Source organism: Macrobrachium nipponense, chromosome 24, assembly GCF_015104395.2.
Source record: "Macrobrachium nipponense isolate FS-2020 chromosome 24, ASM1510439v2, whole genome shotgun sequence".
In the NCBI taxonomy this organism is placed as follows: Eukaryota; Metazoa; Arthropoda; class Malacostraca; order Decapoda; family Palaemonidae; genus Macrobrachium; species Macrobrachium nipponense.
In genome coordinates, this window is record NC_061091.1 from 63,964,452 (window position 1) to 63,987,518 (window position 23,067).

Below are 23,067 nucleotides of genomic sequence, written 5' to 3' on the forward strand. Positions count from 1 at the left end.
ATACTCTCAGTTCAAACAGGTTCAGGGACTTGGTCATTTCAATTTCGCCAGCTTCACATAAACGTTCTGGAAGCAATGGCAGTATTCTTACCTTGAAGAGACTGCTTCCCCGAAGAAGTCTCATCTAAGGCTAGTTTGGACAGTGCAGTGGTAGTTCATTGCATCAACAGGGGAGGGTCCAAATCCAAGCATGTGAATCATGTCCATGATAGCCATCTTTGCCCTAGCAAACAAACACAAATGGCATCTGTCTGCCACTCACCTGGCAGGGGTAAGAAATGTGATAGCAGACGCTCTGTCCCGGTCAGTTCCTCTGGAATCAGAATGGTCTCTAGACGACGGTCTTCCAGTGGATAAGCCTGAGAGTCCCAGGTCTCCAAGTAGATCTCTTCGCCTCACAAGCGCAACCACAAGCTCCCTTGCTATGTGGCCCCCAACCTGGACCCTCTGGCTTATTGCCACGGACGCCCTGTCGTTGGAATTGGAATCAGTGGAGGAAAATTTATGTTTTTTCCTCCAGTGAATCTTCTCTTGAAAGTCCTAAAGCAAACTAAGGTCTTTCAAAGGGATAGTAGCTCTGATTGCACCGGACTGGCCCAAGAGCAACTGGTATCCTCTTCTTCTGGAATTGGGCCTCCGACCTCAACGGATCCCCAATCCCAAGCTATCACAATCAGTACAAATGAGGACTGTGTTCGCTTCCTCAGGAATTCTCCAGACCCTAACTTTATGGACTTCATGAAGTTTGCGGCTAATAAAGATGCTAATATTGATCCACAGAATATTCTCTTCCTAGAATCAGATAAGAGAGAGTCAACCATTAGACAATATGACTCAGCTGTTAAAAAAATTAGCATCTTTTCTTGAAAGAATCGAACACTACAACCATGACAGTTAATCTAGCTATATCCTTTTTCAGATCCTTGTTTGAAAAGGTTTAGCAGCTAGCACTATTACCACTCATAAATCGCTTTGAAGAAGATCTTTCAAGTAGGTTTTTTCAGATAGATCTGACTGAATCTTATTTCACGTCTATCCCTAAAGCCTGTGCTAGACTTAGACCTTCTCAAAGGCCTACTGCAGTTTCATGGTTCTTTAAATGATGTCCTCAAACTAGCTTCAGATACTGACAACTCGTCTTGTACATTCATAATGCTCTTGAGAAAGACATTATTCTTATTAAGCCTAGCTTCAGGAGCTAGAATTTCAGAACTGTCGGCTCTATCCAGGGATGCGGGTCATGTGGAATTCCTCCCATCAGGAGAAGTTCTACTTGCTCCGGATCATAGCTTTTTAGTCCAAAAATGAGGATCCTCTTGCAAGGTGGGCCCCTTGGAAAGTTTATCCCACTTCCCCAGGATCTTCTCTCTGCCCAGTATCAACTCTTAGAGCCTTTCTATCTCGTACTTCATCAAGATCCTCAGGTGCTCTCTTCATGAGAGAAAAAGGTGGTACTTTTGCTCAGTAAAAGGTATTAGGCAACAAATCCTTTACTTCATTAAACAAGCCAATCCCTGATTCATTCCCAAAAGCACATGATATCAGGGGAGTAGCCACCTCAATTAATTACTTTCAACATATGAACTTTGAGGATCTTTAAAAAGTATACTGGATGGAAATCCCCGACAGTCTTTAAACGTCATTATCTAAAGTCCTTGGAATCTTTAAAATTTTTCAGCAGTAGCAGCGGGAAACATTGTTTCCCCTGATACTGTATAGTAGTCGTAGTATAGATCCAGGTCTCCTTTCTACCTACATCATCCAACATGCCTCACCCTATCGCCATGCTACTCGGATATCCTAGCCTTAGCCGCTGAATCATATAGTGGATTGTCCCTTATTTTTTTTGCTAGGGACATCCACACTTGTACTGATGGTGTACTTCAGTGTACCTACCCTTATTTTTATGCTAGGTAGGACACAATGTGTGTTATATTTTGTAAATATTTTCAAGTAAATCCCTTTTGTTTATATTACACTGCATCATTGTAATTACTGTGATTTACTGTTTTTAAGTACTTTAGATTACTAACGTTCTGTTATTTTACTGTTTACTATAAGTTAGTTTAAGTACTTAGTTTGTATGCTGTAATTGATTTACTATATTATATCCATCATTTTACAACTGCTTTTCATTTGTTCCTTTTTTCCCCATCTTGTCTGTTCTCTGGTACTCTTTCATAGGCCGACACGAGCTGAGCCCAGAAAAGGGATTTTGACGAAGGAAAAATCTATTTCTGGGTGATTGGCTCGTGTCCGCCCTATGAAACCCACCCTATATGTTTTCCCCCCCCCCATGCAAGACAAGATGTTTTTAGATTAAGGATGTCCGCTAGGGGCGCTGCTGTCCGTGGCGTCCTCTAGTAGTAGTAGTAGCGGCTGCATCGCCCGTTGGTATCAGCTCTCTCTTAAGGGGATTCTGATTGGAAGTTCTAATTGGTGAATGTCTCGTGGTAGTGATTCCCACTCGCCCCTATTACCATACCGACACTTCTTTTTAAGAGTGAGCGAGTCAGTTTTACTGACATTTTCTTAATTTTGTTTTTCTCTGGTAATTTTAGATTAATTTTACCTAGAAAGAATGATATTAAGGATCCTTTCATAGGGCGACACGAGCCAATCACCCAGAAATAGATTTTTCCTTCGTCAAAATCCCTTTTATCCCCCTGCAATGTAAAGAATTGTTTCAATTGAATCGGTTTGTTTCAGCTATTGTTCATTATTCCAGTAAGATGTTATGTAGAATAATACAGTCTATAGTTAATCTTTTGAATATACATTATTATATTGGGACAAAATATGAAGTAGCAATACATACTTATTCTCCTAATATTTTGCACTTGAAATAAGTAGAGGATTACTTTTAATATTCAGCAATGTCTTTGTGATCCTTTTGCTAATTTGTTTCTGGTTAATGTTAATTTTTAATGATAACCAGCATTGTAATAATTAATTTGAAGCTTTGTTTAAAATGAATGAGCAAACTTTCATCCTTACTGTAGTGGAGACTTACACTGAATATTAGGAATTTATTATGTGGGAATAATATAATTAGAAGAAATAAAGCACTAAAAGAATTACTGAAATACACAAGTTAGTATTGGATACCGTAAAAGAAGTAAAAAATGGCACAGTTCTATATCAAAACTGATAAATATTAATCCTTAGAAATGTTTAAACAAGTTAATCATGGAAATATAAAATATTTTAGAAACAAAATTATTTTTTTGATAATATAGCACAATTTTGTGGTCCAAAAAATCCCAGGTGCACACATCAATCATTTTTTTAACAAACAGTAGAAAAGAGGTAGCTCTGTACATAAGTAACCAGATCTCTGAAATCCCGAAGTTAACATCTCGCTTTCTAGAATGTGGCCAGTTAGCTTTGTGGAATCAGAAGGGTTAAGAAGTTTGAGGTTGGATTGTAATTAATGAGTTTTTATGAAAGAAATTATCTTGTTTTTGAAAAGTTAGTTTTTTTTTTCACAACAAAACTTTCTTATAATTGAGCTTAAGCACTCCTTCGGCGGAAAGTACGTGCTACTGTGATCCCAGGATTGACTGATTGGTCTGTAGGATCCATTTTAGGGCTCCTGTGAGTCTACAGCTTGGCCAGACAAAGGAAATTTATAGTTAGAAGTGGAAACCATTCAGTAGTGAAGTATGGAACATGCTTCATCAGAAAAGGCAACAAAACCTCAAGGCAGTATAGATGAACTAAACTTAAAAGACTAAGGATTTTGCCTACATTTCTTCATGTTAAAAGGAAAAAGAACGATGTTAATAAAGGATTATTGCTTAGAAGAATCAATAATTAAATGAAGGTAGTCCTAAGTGAACAGGTTGACAAAGTTTGGGGAATGATTTCTCTATAGTTCAAGAGATTTTTCCTTAGGTACATGCAAAGTGAGTCAGTTAACTGCCAGGAAAGCAAGGATCTAATTGCACATGCAGAGCTACTTATTGGCTACCACTTTGCTTTTGTATGATAAATAATAGAATTAATAATTTGGTAGATTACAAAATTTGGTTCAAGCATAATTAAGGGATTTTGATGAAGGAAAAATCTATTTCTGGGCGAGGGGCCTGTGTTGCCCAGTGAAATAGGTTCCTTTGATACTATTTCTAGGTATAAATATTGCTATTCATACCAGAGAAAAAGAGAAACGTTAGTGCCAAGGTAAATGGCTCGCTCACCTTGTAATAAAAGGTGTCGGTATATATAATGAGCGAGTGAATACCACTACCAGAGGTACCCTGCCATTTAGCTTCTTCCTCCGCCAAAACCCCATCAACAGAGGAGCCGCACTATAGCCCCGCTACCCTCTACTACTACAGTGAGCACCTCTGACGTCATTCCTGAAGATAGCACCCAAGCTTGGGTTAAGCAGGGTGAGGAATACAGATACCGGGGGTGGGATTTAACTGGGACACACAGGCCCTCGGCCCAGAAATAGAATTTTTCCCTCCTTCATCAAAATTCAAATCCCTTTTCTGGGCTCTCCTGTGGTCGCGGTCCGTGAAATATTGCCGAGAGAATTAAAAAGCCCAAAACCCAAAGCTTGGAAGAAAAAATACAAAATAACTTAAAATTAGCATTAAAACAAACACTACCTAATTACGTTATTAGTAACTTAAAATGGTACAACTTAAAAGTACAAAATGGTACAAGTGAAAGGTAAAGTATATTTTACCAACTTAAAATTACTTAGCTTAAAGACTTAAAGGTACTAGCCCAAAAAACTTTAAGGTACTTAAAAGTAAAACATGTAAGAAACAGAGATAATTAAGTTGATAAACGTACAAATAAGCGAGGGAACTGAGCCCTAGTGCAAGTAACAATGTAAAAACAAATACATGCAAGGCAATATGTAAACTAGAGGCGAACTAGCTAAGCAAGGGTGCAGTGAGGCAGGCAGAAGGGAAGGCTACAGTGAAAGGTAAATAAGAATATTAAGCAGTGTCAGGGGAAACTGTGTTTCCAGCTGCCACTGCTGAGAATTTAAGGGCCTCTAAGGACTTTAAGTAGTGGCACTTAAAGACTGTCGAAGATTTCCAGCCTGTATATTTCTTAAGATCGTCAAAATTCATATTTTGAAAATAATTGATAGATGTGGCAACTGCCCTGACATCATGAGCCCGTGGGAAGGATTCCGGGTTGGCTTGTTTAATGAAGTACAAAATTTGTTGTCTGATGCCTTTTAAGGAAATCGTACCACCCTTCTCCCTGATGAATAAGGGACCTGAAGACTTTAAGGTTGTTCTACCCAAGTAAGCACTTAAGGAGTTAACCGGACATAGGGACTTGGCCTTGGGGAGTGGTAAGATTTTCCATGGGGTCCATCTTTCTTGTGGATCCTCATTTTTGGCCAAAAATTGACGGATCTGGAGAGAGAGGTACTTCTGATGGGAGGAATTCAATGTGGCCTGGTTCTCTCGAAAGAGCCGACAGTTCTGAAATTCTTGCTCCTGATGCTAAACTTAATAAAATAAAAATAAAGTTTTTCTCAGGAGGGTTATCTAATCACATGATTCATTATTTATTTCTGAGGCCAACTTAAGAACGTCATTCAAGAACCAAGAAACTGACTTAGGTCTCTCTGTGCGTCTGAGTCTAGCACAAGCTTTTGGTATAGAGGAAAAGTAAGAATCTGTTAGATCTATACCAAAACCAAACTGGAAGATCTTTTTAAGAGCTGATTTGGTAGTGGTAATTGTGCTTGCTGCAAGACCTTTCTCAAACAATGATCTGAAGAAGGAAATGGCCAAATTTGTGGTCATTATTCGTGTATTAGAGCTTCTAAGAAACATAGCTAGTTTCTTAACGGCCGAGTCATATTGACGTGAGATAGATTCCCTTTTATCTGATTCCAGAAATGCAATATTTTGGGGATCGAAGTTAGCGTTCCTGCGAGCTGCAAACTTCATGAAATCCATAAAGTTAGGGCTTTCTGAATCCTTGAGGAAGCGGACACAGTCCTTGTTTGCACTAACTGGGTCAGTTTGGGATTGGGAATCTGTAGGGGCCGGAGTCCCAACTCTAGAAGTAGTGGGAACCAATTGCTCTTGGGCCAATTGGGAGTTACTAGAGCCACCGGCCCTTGAACAATCTTAGTTTGTTCAGTTTTCAGAAGGAGATTCACCGGAGGAAACAGGTAGATCTTCTTCCATGCATTCCAATCTATTGCCATAGCGTCCGTGGCATAAGCCAGAGGGCCCAGGTTGGGTGCCACATAGCAAGGGAGCCTGTGATTTGACTCCATGGCAAAGAGATCCACCTGAAGCCCCTGGATTTTCTGACAGATCCATTTGAATGACTCATTGTCCAGGGTCCACTCTGATTCTATAGGGGCAGAGCGTGACAGAGCGTCTGCTACCACGTTCCTTACCCCTGCTAAGTGGGTGGCTGACAAGTGCCAATTGTTCTTGTCCGCCAGAGAAAAAATGGCTATCAGGACATGATTCAGGTGACTTGATTTGGATCCGCCCCTGTTTATGCAGTGGACTACCACTGCACTGTCTAGGACCAGTTTGACACACAATTTCTTGTGTGACCGGAGCCTCTTCAGAGTAAGAAACACTGCCATGGCTTCCAGTACATTGATATGTGGCTGGTGGAATGGTAAGGACCAGGTTCCCTGGACCTTTTTGTACTGTGAGTACCCTCCCCACCCGCTTAGGGACGCGTCCGTGTGGATCACTAGAGACGGAGGGGGGAATTGAAGGGGTACTGCCCTTGATAGGTTCTTCACTTGTGTCCATGGGTGGAGACGTTTCCTCAAGATCACCGGGATAGAAGCTAGCTTGTCCCGGGACCTACGGTTTGCTTTTGAACGCCAGACCCTGTTTATGTCCTTCAGTCTGGCTTTCAGAAGAATGTCCGTGACCGAGGCAAATTGGAGTGAGCCTAAGAATCTTTCTTGGTTCCTCCGGGAAGTTTGTCGTTGTTTGAGAAATTGCCTTGTAGCCTTGGCTATTTCTTTCCTTTTCAATGGCAGGATTGACAGAGTATGTAAGTCCAAGTCCCATTGCAGGCCTAACCACTGGAACTGAGATTCCGGTGTTAGTCTGGACTTGGTTTTGTTTATTTGGAATCCCAGATGTTCCAGAAACTTGATTACTTTGACCGTTGCCTTTTGGCATTCTTTGGGGGACTTTGCCCATATGAGCCAATCGTCTAGATACGCTACTAGCATTATTCCTTGAGACCTCAACTCTTGAACAACTGCTTCCGCCAGTTTCGTAAATATTCTGGGGGCGATGTTGAGCCCGAAAGGCATTACCTTGAAAGAATAAGCTTTGTTTCCTAGCTTGAAGCCTAGGAATGGGCGGAAGTGTCTGGCTATTGGAACATGATAATAGGCATCTGTAAGATCTATAGAGGTTGTGACGGCCCCACGGGGAAGTAAGGTCCGTACCTGCGAAACGGTCAGCATTCTGAACTTGTCGCAAGGAATGAACTAGTTTAGGTGACAAGTCCAGGATGATTCTTCGCTTTCCTGAGTTCTTTTTCTTTGGCACGCTGAACAAGCGTCCTTGAATCTTAAGTTCTTGACCCTTGATACTACTCCTTTGAGAAGATCTTGGGTATACTCTATCAATTCCGCTGTTGGTTTTTGGTAGAAATTGTTGGGTGGAGGAGGACCTTCTGTCCAACTCCAACCCAAACCTTTGGTCACTATGCTTTGAGCCCAAGAGCTGAACCCCCACCGTTGGCGGAAGAGGTACAGCCTCCCTCCTACCTTGGGACTCTCACTGCTGGTTTGCGGAGGGGCGGCCTCCCCGTGCTCCCCGGAAACCTCTAAACCTCTGCCCCTGCTGGTGGCCCTGCTGGATCCTCGATGTCGAGAGGCACCCCTGGCCCGACTGCCTCTGGCAAACCTATTAAAGGGCTGAAAGGCCTAGGCCTCAAAAGCCGAGTTATAGGCTGGCAAGACAGCAAAGGAGGTTGATGGCTGGAGCTGTTGGGGTGGTTGAGCCACAAGCAGATACTGCTGTTGTGGGTGAGCTTTTGAAGCGGAGTGCTGTGGTACCTGAGGTACCTGTACTGCCTGGACCAGAGCCTGTTGTGAAGCCTGGAAGGACTGGAACTTCCTAGGCTTCTTTTTCAACCTGGAGTTAGTTCCAGAGGATTCTGGGATACGTTTATTTACTAGACCCCATCTGACCTTCAGGCTCTGGTTCACCTTAGAGGCCTCGTGCAGCACCTCTGCCACTACCAGAGCAGGGAAGAGGTCTGTTCCCCAAATGGAAGAAGCGATCAGCCTGTTAGGCTCGTGGCGGATGGTAGCCTCGCCCAGAACATGCTTTCTGCAGTTCCTCCTTGCGATGACAAAGTCATAGAAGTCGCACTGCATTGTATGCAGTAACGACTTTGCCATGACCTTAAATAACGGCTCTTGTTCGTAAACAAGAGCCGTCATCTCCGCCATCGTCAAGGATGAGAGAGACCTGCTGAGCCTGGTCCGGGCGTCGAACTCAGTCTGAATTAGTAATTCAGACAGCCTTGGAAGCCTCTCGCTGAAAAGCGTTGTGGCGCAGTCGGGTTTCAGCTTCCCTACTGTGAAGGTGGGTGCTGCACCCTCGAAGTAGTTTTCTGATCCAGGGATCAGAAGGGAGGTCGGCTCCGTCTCCCGGAGCTGAGGCATAGGCTCGTCCTTAAGAGCTGCCTGGTATGTAGCTTCCACTACCTTATAGGTAAGTGGGAGCGGAGTGCCTTCCACCGTGGTAAAAATGGTGAAAGGGCTTTTGAAGGCGGTGAGGCGAGTGTTCTCACACTCCCACTCATCCAGACTCCATAGCCACGCCTGCTGCGCCTGTTCCCGAGGGAGGATGACAGTCTCCTTCGGGACTTTATCCTCTCGCATCATGGCTGCGTCAGTTAACCTGACGTAGCCATGAATGGAGGTTGAAGGTTCTTGGGATTGCACTCAAAGTCTTCCAACCTTCGAGTCCCAATACCTTCAATGGAGAGCATACCATTCATGAACGGAGCGTATGCCGCAATCCTCCATGGGTTGTTAGGCTTGAAGTCCGGGAGCTTAGACGAATCTGGCATGACGGCAGGTATTGCTACCTGACCGGATTGAGAGTGGCCTGCCGCCAGCGAGTCCCTAATGCCCGTCATAGCATTTTCCTGGGCAGCCATCCTCTCCGACAGGGATTGGATTGACTGACCCGAGGCCTCGACCGAACTAGAAAGCTGGGAGAACATCTCCTGAAACCTAGTGTTGACTAGGTTCCCGACGACGTCTCCCACCCTCTCCAAGATATTGGAGGAGAAAGCTACGGGGTCGAGGGAGGAAGACTGGGCCTTCTCCTTCCGAGAAGGAGACACAACCTTAGGTTTATCCGCCCCGGGATGGTGAGCCAGGGACTTCTGGATAGAAGAGGGAGCTGACTTCTTTGACAGCGACTTCGGCTTATGTTTAAAGTCCGTAGAGGACTTGACCTTGGGGATCACGGAAGAAGTTTTTGGTCGTACTGACCTCTGCTTCTCTGTGAAACCCCAGAAAGAAGTGGAAGTGGAAGGGATAGGAGAAGGAGAAGGAGAAGGACGCAAGGAAAGCCCTTGAGCTCCTATAGGACCTGCCTCAAGTACACCCTTACCTGCGCCCATGACATCTACAGTTATGGGCTCTAAGTCTAAGTTGAGGGCTGCCACGTCCTCTGCAACGTCCTCCGTCAGGTCCCCTTCCACCGGGAGCGAGACCATAGCCTGGATGTCGGCGATGAGCGGAGCGGCAACTTGGGGGTCCACAACTGAACCCCTCTTCGCGCCGGGGAAGACTAGGTCCGCCATGTCCTGGGCCAAGATGTACGGGCGGCCTTTGGGAGAATTCCTCCCGAAACCTCCGACTTAGGCCTTCAAGGTGGTTAAGGCTGCTACCCTCTTCGCTTCCAAAACCTGTAAGAAGGGTTAGAGTTAGCCATAGAGACAAGACGACTGAATTGTATGAATCAAAACAATTCAGTTCGAAAATATGCACGTAAGTGAGTATAATAAGCGAACGAATGGACTCAGTGCCATTGATAATGGAGACTTACCTCAGTAGAGGCTGCTTCGACTAAGGCGTAGCAAGTGTGGCAGTTGTCATGATGCCACACCAAGTAGTCATCGACTCGCACGGCGCACCCGGCATGGGAGCGGCAGACTTCATGGCCACAGGGATCCTGCAAGACGGCGTTACAGCCGGTTTCCTGGCAACAGATGACCTGTAAGTCAAAGGATACATGAGTATCATGACAACCTCCAGGGAGGTTATAGAACTTAATGCTATAAGTCTAACTGTAGTAGGCGCCGGAGAGGAGCCTACCAACCAGAGGAATATATATATATATGTATGCATGCAGTCATATGGAAAATAACAAGGTTTATAGCACCAGAGTGGCTCCGGAGAACCAGACCAGTGTAGCTATGTCAAGGTAACTGCTGCACTGCTATGCATAGCTCCGTGTATTTAAGAGGGGGAGAGATATGAGTCAACTCCGCCGGGGGCCGGAGTATGCCGCAAGCCACTGCAAGAACGGAAGCGAGACAGTGGAACAGAAAACCCATGAGTGACATACCAGACATAAACAAACTAGGTTGTGTGTTATGCTATATATAATGGGATATCAACTGTACACACGTACGGTGGATGACACCCTAAGGCCAAGGCCTATGACTAAACATTCTCGAGTCAGGTCCGGTGTTGGCAGGAGCTGAAACCGCCGGAGCGGAGAGGAAGGTGAGTACTAGGGTGGTGGGTGGGGAATACGGGGGGCAGGGGGAGGTGGTCCCACCTTCCTTGCCTGGTGGCTCACCGTAGTACGGTGCAGGGAGGGAGGGGGGAAAGTCCCCAAGCCCCGAGCAAGGTGACTTGAGTATGGCCAGCCCGAGCGCTGAGTGTATCCACCCCCACCTACTTCCGAGAGAACTCCCCCTCTCATGCGGACTCGGATAGCTAGCTGTGTAGCGAGCGAGTCATCACTCCACCGTGGTGGGTGAGCATGGTGCGGAGGGGGAGAGGGAGGAGGGGAGGAGGGGGAGGAGGTCAGCAACGGGGTGGCTCGTACGCGATCAACTGGAAACCTTCCCAGCCGGGTGAACAGACACGCGGTTTGGAAGGCCAATGATCAAAAGGGGCCAACCGGCTCTGAAGTCGCATATAGCATACAACAATAAATAACCTTAGAAACATACATATAAATATAAAATAATAAAATATAAGCTAGTCTAACACGGAGGGAGAGATACTAAAACAGCGTAAGATAAGGATGTCCAGGAGGGGTAGGCTAATGGCAAGTCTGGCGACTCGTGTGTGTTAGCCTAACCCTAAGGCGGCTAGTCTGTATGCTGTACCAAATAAGGGGGCAGGAGACTAGGAGCCAGGACATAAAACGAAGGGACTAGGTACTAACCTAAGGGAGAGACTCCTAACGAATCGGGATCTGACTAGGCCAGGCTACGATCCGAAACATGCGGTCGGAGTAGGGGGACCCCATGAAAGGCTAGACTGAATAAATTCAAGCTGACTGCATGAAAAACACAATAAAACAGTTATGGAATAATAATAAGTACTGCTAAGGTAACTCTGATGGTATGGGAGACCAAAGAGTAAGGGAGCCGCCATGCGGTCAGGGAGAGAGAGGTCGGCGCTGGAACCATGAAGCTCACGCTACCTAATCTCCTCCTAAACATAATAAAATGGGTAAGATCCGTATAATGAGATAAAAAAACCATAACAGCAGTACTTAACTTAGATGCAGAAGCTTGATCCATCGCAAAAGTGAAGATAAATCCAAAGTCAGCGCAAAAACACAGAGCACAAGCAAGACGCGTGTAATGGCGGTGACGCTATCAAAAGGAATGTCGTCATATGGAGGAGTAATTTTAGTTTATATTTGACAACATCTACAAAGGTTGTGTGAGAGAGAGAGAGAGAGAGAGAGATTGGTGGAAGAATGAATGGGAGTGGTTAGATGGCGGTCGGAAGCATGTCTGTTGTGGCGCTCTGTAGGTAGTCAATGAAAGTCTGTTACGAGAGTTGTAAACAGTGAGGCGTCTGGTCAAGTCAGTGTTGGTTTTGGCAGCAGTTTTCCTTTGGTGTGTCGTTGTTTGGGTGTTATTTGATAGATTTTGGGGTTGTGAAGTTGTTGTGCGTGTGTCTGTCTGGTTGTGGTGAGGTTAAGAAGGTTGGTGGTGCATTTTCGGTGTCTGTTAGTGGTGGTTGGGGCAGGGTTGGTTTTGGCGGGTTGTTGTACTGCTGTAAGTCGTGTGGTTGTCGTGTTTCAGGCGGTTGGTGTTCATCTGCATTTAGTCGTTGGGTTATTGAGTTTTTGTGGGGTTGTGGGTTCCGGGTGGTTGATTTGTGTTTGGTTGTCGGCGGTGGTTGTGTGTTGGCTACCCTATAGCCTATATCCAGTGGACGACAGCACAGCCTAGTCCTAGGTATCAGAAGCCAGCGGTGAGTACCTGTTTGTGTTTTTTGTTCGGTATGTAGGTATTGGGGCAATTGTCCTGCTGTGTTTTTTAGTGTTAAGTGGAAAGTGTGATTGAGGGTGGGTTTGATAGCCAGACAGGTTAAGTTTATGTGGGGAGGTTACTTGTTTTTGTGATCCCGCCACAGTCAGAGGCGCTCACTGTAGTAGTAGAGAGTAGCGGGGCTATAGTGTGGCTCCTCTGTTGATGGGGTTTTGGCGGAGGAAGAAGCTAAATGGCAGGGTACCTCTGGTAGTGGTATTCACTCACTCTTTATATATACCGACACCTTTTATTACAAGGTGAGCGAGCCATTTACCTTGGCACTAATGTTTCTCTTTTTCTCTGGTATAAATAGCAATAGTTATACCTAGAAATAGTATAAAAGGAACCTATTTCACTGAGCGACACAGGCTGAGCCCAGAAAATGAGTTTGTGATAAAAATGTGTAGTCATTGGAAATGTACAATGGCTAGTAAGGCAATGTTTTATGTCTTCAAAATAAAAGTTTATTTAAACAAGTTTATATTTTAATATTTCATTTACAGATGCCCAGATATGTTCTTATAAATCTAAGTCTGCTAAGAAAGGTTTAATTGAAGAGTTTTCATGTTCCTCAGAAAAGTCCACTGTTAAAGGAGGTTGGAGGGAAGAGTTCTCACATTTCTCAGAAAATTCTGCTGTTAAAGAAGGTTTGAAGGAAGAGGTCTTGCATTCCTCAGAAAAGTCCACCAGAGAATATAAGTCCTCACATAATAAAAGAAAGGAGAGAAGTGCTCGGAGGGTCTCAAGAGATAGTTTTGGTTATGAGTTACACAAAAGGTAAGTAAAGCTCATTATAGTTTGTTATAACATTTTAAGTTTACAGAAATTAAATAAGATTTATTATGGTCTGTTGCAGCTCTTGATAAACCAGCCTATCATTTTTTTATTCATGTTTCAGTGGAAATCTAGCTTATGAAACATGTTGAATTATCAGGCAAATATTAATTGAGCAAGTTTGCCAATAAGCAAGTTGTCCCTCAGTAAGGGAATCCCTGTCTCACTTTTCCATTCTCATCTTTATCACAAACCCATTCATTATAAAATGGCCCTTTACTGAGTGGGACCTACCTATGGTACATGGAGCAAGAAATTCTGGAAAGGATGTTTCCTCACTCGTCCTAAGCAAACTTCTTATTACTTAGGATTCAGATCAATGCTTCTCAGTCTTACCCTGTACCCTTTTTGTGTGTGGATACGCTGCCTTTCTCTGTAGGATTTCGTATCATTTCTTGCTGCCAGCTTGTTACAGAAAGTGAAGCTACAGTGAGTTGTTGGTGTTGTTCTTATGAGTGCAATTGTGACATGCTCGGAATATTACTAGGTATGCTACTAGAATTTCCCATATACAGGTAACTAATGTACAGTTACGTTACAAAATATTGCGCCAGTTGCCTAAATGTTTCTGGCAATAGGTATATATGTATGGAAGTATTCAGCAAGTGGTATCTGGCAACTATTCGCCTAGCCGTGCCCGTGCATGATGTTCTATGGTGACAGACTAAACTTCTGTTAATTGGTTACAGGTTTTCCTAGAGCAAGATCCATTTCCTGCACACGACAGGCTAACTCTAAAACAAAACACCAAGTCGCTTGCTAATGTATATTATGGCAGGCGAGCTAAATAACATAGTTTGTTCTTAATATAATACTAACAAACATCCAAGAAGGATTGAGAAAGGAAAGCCGGGTGCTTATGCCGTTGTTTACAACTGTATTCTCTTTAAATTCTTACAACAAACGATGACAAGAAGTCATTGGAAAATCTTACAGGATCACAAAACAGTAACAATCACTTATTCTCAAATTTCTTACTCAACAATTACAAAGGCAAATCACTCAAATTAAAGCAATACAATACAATTAATAATAATGCAGTATTTCAATAAACTTAGATTATTTAATAAAATTCATAATTCAAATGACATTAAAGAAAACATTGAAACTGCAAATTAAATGGCATACTCAACTAAATAAACAAGTAAAGCCTTTCACAAAGTTAATTCCAATATTCTCCCCGCCATAGGAGTCATAACTTCTATCAAACAAAGAAAACATAATAATGAACAAGGTACAGTCCAATAACATACAGTAAGTTACACTGGAATTTGTCTCAAATAGGAAGTTAAAATTTCACAGTAATTTCAATAGATTCTGTAGCAGTAACTCAAACTGGTGTTTGCTAAGGGACAAAAATAAACAATAAATTATGATAAATATTATTCATAGCAAAATGGACTTACAAATCTTGAATAAACATGTGAATCTAGATACAAACCTATCTGATCACAAATCTAGTTTCTTAGGGACCTTAGTTATCCGTCCCGATCGGGTGCGATTCTCAACAGAGTACTCAAGAGGGAATACAGACTTAGATTTCTCAAGAGGGGATTCAGACATGGATTCATTTATGGTTTCTGTTATAGCTTCAGAGTCAGAACTTGAAATTTCCAGATAATGTAATCTTTGTATAGGCCTGGTAATTACCCCTTTGGAAGTTTTTTACATTTACACTTCTAATAAGTCCATCTTTGCCTGGAAATACATCAACTATCACACCCAAGGGCCAATGCAGTCTGGGCAAATTATCTTCCTTCACTAACACTAAATCGCCCTTTTTCAGGTCTCAATTTGGAGTGAAACCCTTAACAACACAAGGCAAATTCCTGATATAATCATTGCTCCATACAGTCCAAAACTTATTTAAGATCTGCCTTCTTAAGATTTCTCTATCACTTAAATCCTTAGCTGAAATACAAGAAGGGTCGGTGTTCACCGGAGTTTGAAAACCTGTACTTCTCCCAATAAGAAAGTGAGAGGGAGATAAAGGGACAGGGGCATCAGGTTCATCACTAACAAAAGTCAAAGGCCTGGAATTTACACATGCCTCAACTTCATGTAAGGTCGTTTCTAATTCACACCTGGAAATATAATTACCACCTAAAGTTTTTCGAACAGCAGACTTTACTGATCTTATTAAACGTTCCTACCAACCTCCCCACCAAGGAGACCTTGGAACTATAAATCTCCAGTGGGGAGATAGGTGTCCATAAACCTTTTGGAATTCACTGACACATGCAACAAAGGTCTTAGCATTATTGGAATAAAGCACTGTAGGAATCCCCCTACAAGCAATAAATCTGCGAATTGCAAGCATACAGTCAAAGACACTCATTGAGTCAGTAAGCTCTACATGTATGGCGCGGACTACTGCACACGTGAAAAACAAAATATAAAACTTGGTGCAGCCTTCGCCCTTAATTCTGATAAAGGAGCTACAGGTTGACTGCAAGCTCTTGAATCATGTCTTTGACATCTAACACATTTCTTGATGACAGACTTTGCTAATACTCTACGTAATTCCTATTATCCAAAAACTACTTCTTAAGGAAGACATAATAGAAGAAACACCTGCATGTTTAAGAAATATATGCTGAAAGCTGACAAGTAGTTTAGCCAAGTGACATTTGGGTATTGTTACTGGGTGTTTACTTTCATAGGTTAAATCTGCATGCTCAAGCCTACCCTTAATTCTCAATAAACCTTGCTCATCTAGAAAAGGATCCAATTTACACAAACTTGACCCCTTTGGAATAGGTTTTTTTCTCAATAAAGCATTAACTTCCGATGGATAGACACCTCTCTGTACACAATAAATCATTTTAGTTTTGGCCTTATCTAATTCATTTGAAGTCAATGGGCCTGAAGTTCCCAAATATTTAATTACATGCATTTTACAGTTATGTACAAATCTCAAAACCCAAGCCATTACATGCTGAGCTTTACTAAAGTGACTCCATCTATGAAATTCAAACAAAAATGTGTCTAAACTGAGAGCAACACAAGTCATATAGTTTTTACAATTAGGTTCTTCCATAGTAGAAAACAAAAATACAAAGGTTCAGATAGCCAGGAGGGACCATTTACCCATAAACTGTTACCCGAAAGCTGATCACCTAATATCCCCCTGGATATCAAATCAGAAGGGTTGTCAATTCCTGAACAATGATGCCAACAGCTAGGTGGAGTTATACTTTGGATTTCAGTAACTCTGTTAGCTACAAAGGGTTTCCATTTACAAGGGTCTCCTTGAATCCAAGCAAATGCTATCTGAGAATCAGTCCAACATATGAGCATTCTTTACAAAAAACACTAACCTTGAACATAATAAACTCCCCATTAATTCCAGTCTAGGAAGAGTTACTGTCTTGATAGGTGCTACTCTAGATCTGGATGCCACCAATGACACCTTATAAGAACCATCCTGGGAGCAGGTTTGTATATATACACAAGCACCATACCCCTTTGTGGAAGCATCTCCAAAGGTATGTAATTCAATTTTACAAAGACCTGCCCATGAAGTATCAGGAAAATGGCACCTATTAACATTCCAAGATTTCAGAAATTTAGCACTCTCGACCCACTTCTGAAACTTAACCTGCAGTTCCAGAGGTAACAAATCATCCCAAAGAAGACCCAATCTCCAAATATCCTGAAAGAGTATTTTACCATACATTACAAAGGGACTTAAAAGACCCAGAGGATCAAATAATTTAGCAATAAGACTCAAAACTAATCGTTTGGTCAACTCCAGCTCTACCTTGGAGCTTAGTTCAATTCCATGAAAGGAAAATTTATCAGAGTTGTTATACCAATGCAATCCTAACACACCTGTAGCTTCATCTTCCTTAACAAGATTAATTCTATCATTAAATCTAGAAGTCACTAATTTGCTATTAGAGACCCATTTGGTCAAAGGCATACCTGCCAGAGATAAAACCTTACGAGCCTCACTGAACTTGGCATAAGCTTCATTAAAGCTGTCAGCACCACTCAACCAATTATCTACATACATATTTTCCTTAACTCTTGTATTACCATCAGTCATTTTAAGCACTGTTTTCAAGATTGATTCGAATGTTAGCATTTTAATAAAAAGGGGCTAGTAGTGTTATCAAATGGATCGCGCCGAAATCTCATAATTCTAATACCATTTTCACACTTCAGTAAGAAATTATGTACATCTCTATCTTCTTGTCTCATACTCACTTGTAAAAATGCCTTGTTGATATCACCTGATAAGGCTATAGGCCATCTCCTAAATCGAATCAGTATTTTTACTAAGTCCGGGTTAAGAGAGGGGCCAGTTTGGAGACAATCATTCAAAGATACTCCATTGTAACTAGCAGCGGAAGCATCAAAAACAGGTCGTACCTTTGTACTTGTACTAGCTTCTCTTACAACATGTCTGTGAGGCATATAAAAAATAGGGAAAGCACTACTAATCTCATTGCTAGGAATTTCCTCAATTATACCCTCCTTTTCATACTCATCAAAAACCTTGTAATACTCAGTTTTCAGCTTAACATCCTTATCTAATTTACAGTGTAATTTATTTAGTCTCTTTAAAGCAAGTTGTTTATTATCTATTAGATCACTCTTAGCTGTTTCACTTTTCCAAGGTAGGGCTACTTCATATCAACAAATTGAATTTTCTCAGAAAATTCCTGCAATGTGAAATTTGACTCTAATTGATTATTGGACCCCTTAGGACTAATCCTTACAGATTCCAGATCCCAAAATTTACTTACATCATAATCAGACACCTTAGAAATACACAACATTTGAGATGACGTACAGGGATAAAAAGGATTAGCATGCCAGGCACCAGACAGTACCCAACCAAATACAGAGTTCTGAGCTACAATTCCATCAAATTGAATTACATCATCAGACTTTATGAACTGCCAGTATGCATCCAAACCTATCAATATATCAATATTCACATGTGAATTATTCTGATAATCATCAGCAAGTTGTACATGAGAAAAGGCATTTAACATATTATTTGGAATAACTGGTCTAATCAAGGGCTGACATATCTTAAGAATCTCAACAGCTGTCAACAAATGTGATAAATTATTACGATCAAGTACCTTCAATTTATAAATGTTACTTAGGCTACTCTTACTTGACTTGTCACCTCCAAATACTGAATATGCAAGGGGCTGACTAGTAATCCACTCAGGTTTACATTTCTATACAATATTACTACTAACATAAGTATGGTCAGACCCACTGTCAAACAAAGCTCTTGCTTCAATAGGTATGCCATTAGATCCCACAACACGAACCTTTGCAGTTTATAAAATAGCACAAGTTACATTTGTAGAAGCAACGTTATGAAGAGCAGCTCCAGCAAAATTAACAGGGGAACCTTGCTCATTACCTTTATTTACAATTTCAGACCTGTTCTCTACAGCAACCTTTATGGAGTCATTATCCTTATTTGAACCCAACTTAATACCACACATTATGAGGTTATGTTTTCCATTACATTTTTCACACTTGGAAAGAAAACATTGAAACAGCAAATTAAATGGCATACTCAACTAAATAAACAAGTAAAGCCTTTCACAAAGATAATTCCAACATAGTTTAAAGGAAATTAAAACTACTATCATTCTTTCATGTGTTTCTTTTTTAATAATTGTGGTATTAGTTTTTTTCTTGTAACTTGGCCTAACCCTTTTTTTGGTCTGAAAAGGTTTTATTTTAGCTCTCAAAATTGTAGGCTATGTTTTGCGTATATTGCATTAAAAACAAAACTATTTTTCATATTTTGTTTATCATAATCAAAATATAAAAAAATGTTAGATAAATGATTGGCTAGGCCTAATGGTCCTTGCCTGGTCTGTGAAAAGCAGAGAATCTTATAATATGCAGTATGATTTTGTTTATAAGTATTAGTGTGGTATTCGAATTTTATAACCAATGATGTGTTCTTTTACAGCCATTATGCCCAATTTAAAATTTATCATTTCAGTATTGAATGGCCTGATTCTGAAACCCTATGGCTGATGACTGAATAAGTCGCTCTTTAACCCTCTTACGCCGATTGGACGTATTAAACGTCGAGTCAAAATGTCTCCCGTATGCCGATTGGACGTATCATACGTCGGCTTAAAAAAGTTTTTTTAAAAATTCGCGGAAAAATACTTATAGGCCTACCAGCCGAAAACTTTTGAATCATGCGCCTTGGGGGATGCTGGGAGTTCACGGATCAAGGCGTTGTTTTGTTTACAATCGCTACGCAGGCGCGCAAGCGCGAATTTCTTTCTTATCGCACTAAAAAGTATCAGTGACACATCTCAAAAATTATTTCGTCACTTTGACATAATTTTTGCACCATTTTAAATTATCTTTTACATGAAGTATTATATATGAAAATGTGCGCAATTTCATGTAAAATACAACAAAAAAATACTCATGATTGTAGCGTTTATCAGTTTTCAAATATTTTCATATAAATAACGATAAGTGCAAAAATTTCAACCTTCGGTCAACTTTGACTCTACCGAAATGGTCGAAAAACGCAATTGTAAGCTAATATTCTTATATTATAGTAATATTCAATAATTTGCCTTCATTTTGCAACAAATTGGACGTCTCTAGCACAATATTTCGATTTATGGTGAATTTATGAAAAAACTTTTTCCTTACGTTCGTGAGATAACTCTTCCGATAAATTTTTTCGTGCGATTGTCCTAATGTTTGCACCCTTTTAAATTTGCCGTTACATAAAGTTTTATATATGGAAATGTGCGCAATTTCATGCACAATACAACAATAAACAACCCATGGTTGTAGCTTTTATCAGTTTCGAAATATTTTCATATAAATAACGATAAGTGCAAAAATTTCAACTTTCGGTCAACTTTGACTCTACCGAAATGGTCGAAAAACGCAATTGTAAGCTAAAACTCTTATATTCTAGTAATATTCAATCATTTACCTTCATTTTGCAACAACTTGGAAGTCTCTAGCACAATATTTCGATTTATGGTGAATTTATGAAAAAAAAAAAACATTTTCCTTACGTCCGCGCGGTAACTCTTCCGAAAAAATCAGAATTTTTTTGTGCGATTGTCGAAATGTTTGCACCATTTAAAATTAGCTGTTACATAAAGTTTTATATATGAAAATGTGCGAAATTTCATGTAGAATACAACTAAAAATGATTGAAGGTTGTAGTGTTTCTCTTTTTTCAAAATATTTGCGTATAAATCACGATAAATAGAAAAAAAACCACGTTCGGTCAAATTTGACTCTACCGAAATAGTTGAAAAACTCAATTGTAAGCTAAAACTCTTACGGCCTAGTAATATTCCGTCTTTTTTCTTCATTTTGAAAAAATTTGAAGTCTCTGGAACAATATTGTGATTTATGGTGAATTTTTGAAAAATATATTTACCTTCACTCTGCGTGCCGATTCGCGGCCGCAAGTCTCCGAAATACGTACATCGCATTATCCTAATATTTGCTCCTTTTCATATTAGCCGTTTTATAGAGTTTCATATATCAAAATGTGCGCAAATTCATGAAGAATACAATAAAAAATAATTGAAGGTTATAGCTTTTTCCATCTCCGAAATATGTGCATATAAAAAAAAATATATATAAACATTTCAACATTCGGTCAAATTTACCTCGTCCGAAATGGTCGAAATCTGCAATTCTAATCTAAAACTATTACAGTATCGTAATATTCAATCAGTTGTCTTAATTTTGAAAGAAATTGGAAGTCTCTAGAACAATATTTAGAATTACGGTGAATTTTTGAAAATAAAATTTTTTTATGTCCGTGCGTTACGAATTCGTACATCATTTTGTGATAATATTTTTCCGGTGTTGCTTTTATTGTTTTACTATGTATTATATATAAAAATGATTGCAATTTAGTGTACAATACTACGAAAAAAAAAAGTAACTCGTTAGCTTTGTCCGTTTTTTGTACAGCGTGATTTGAATACAATTATCTATGAATTTTTTTTTTCGCTACCATATATCACATTATTTACATATGATATTGATATTATTTTTAATATCTGATGATTGCATACTAAACTTCAGGCAATGACAAAAAAGGAGCCAAAAATGAACTCTTAATCTTCAAAACTAAGCGCGCTGTGATTTTTTGAAAAAATTATTTTTTCCGCTTCCGCGCTCACTTCAAACCGGCGTCGGCATACAGGAGAGGTTTTGATTTTTAGGGCTTTGGCGTAAGAGGGTTAAGAGAAAAATGTGTATACACTCCATAAAGAGGTAAAACGGAAAAACAAAATGTATTACCATATATTAATATTCATAATGGGTGGTACATGATAGTGAGCAAGAGGTTGAAATATAATATAAAAAATTTCATTTTGTAATAAAATATCAACGAATAAGAATTCATTAAATGCTGTATAATGTAATTTAGTGTAAGTAACTCCCAAAGCACTGATAAATCCGTTCACACAGATGTCGCTACCAGTTTCGATCATTCTAGGCCTATGTGACAAGGAATAAACCATTCATTTTTATATTAAAAACAATATTTCCAGTTTCCTTCTCTGGTATGTATGAATTGCCCGTCAAATATATAAAAAAATATTCTGTCAATTTGATGTTTTTTATGATATTAAAAAAAATGAGCATATGTAAGATTTATAAGTTATCGTGCATCAATACCAGTCTCCTCAAAATTCAGTGTTTCAGGCGTGCCAACGGAACCACACATATCAAATGCATTTCACCACCCTTCAGTCAAGTGAAATGTATTTATGTATATTAATTTAAGGAAGTTATAAGTTATATAATATTTTTGTTATTATATTTCATATGCTAACTTGAAATAAGGTTATTTCTTTTAACAGAAAGATATTTGAACACATCATAACCTGATAACATTAGATAAGCCAAACTCCACTCACTCACTCACGTATTATTGGCATTAGATATTAATCCTTATACAGATGATAATTGGTTGACATGGTTGGTAGGCCTGCTCCTATCTAAACATAATGAAATATTTCGTAATGATTTGGACAAAATACTTGAAAACCTGCGTAAAACAAGGTTTTTCCATGCTGTTTTATTTTTTACTTGTGATAATAGATCCCAATTTTCATATTATATGAACATTTTCACATACTGATTACTGTATGGAAAATAAAAAAGAAAAACGATCCAAACGATATATTTCTTAAAGTGATACAATATTTTATAGCGTAATCGTATTTACTGTTTTTTTTTTTTTTTTTTTTTTGTACTTTCCACCAAGTAAATATTTTTTTTTACATTTTTCTTCACTGAGGTATAACTTCAGTGTTTTATAGGTTCCCATTGCTTTGTTCTGTATGTTCAGCCAATTTCCTATTATGTTTTATACTATAGGTTTCTAGAGACTAATGATGCTTGTATACATGCATAAAATTAATCTCTCCTTTATCATTTATATTTTGCTTTAGACTGGGCTCTGAAAGTATGTTATTTTCAAAAGCATTTAGAAAGTTATCTGCAATTTTCTGTTTTACTGTGATCACTGATTTCTCATTTTGACTTTAAATGATAACTGCGTGTTTGTAAAATGTGCCCTACATGAACATTTTTGGTACATAGGGCATTTCTCAATGATGGTGTATCCAAAGCAAATCCATTTTCAGAATGCCACTAAGAAAGTAATGAATCTTTTGTTGTATTGCAGTTAAAGATTTTTCATTTCACCTCAAAAAAAAC

The 23,067-nt window shown here is 40.0% G+C and overlaps 1 protein-coding gene across 1 annotated transcript in view; it reads left to right on the forward strand.

Moving 5' to 3' along the window:
• The window catches only part of LOC135205686 (uncharacterized), a gene marked incomplete in the record, with an annotated part of 452,407 nt that overhangs the window by 422,400 nt on the left and 6,940 nt on the right, over positions 1–23,067 (forward strand). Inside the window, 1 exon segment of the mRNA XM_064236602.1 lies at positions 13,086–13,287. Within this exon segment, the coding sequence (XP_064092672.1) occupies positions 13,086–13,287 (202 nt within the window).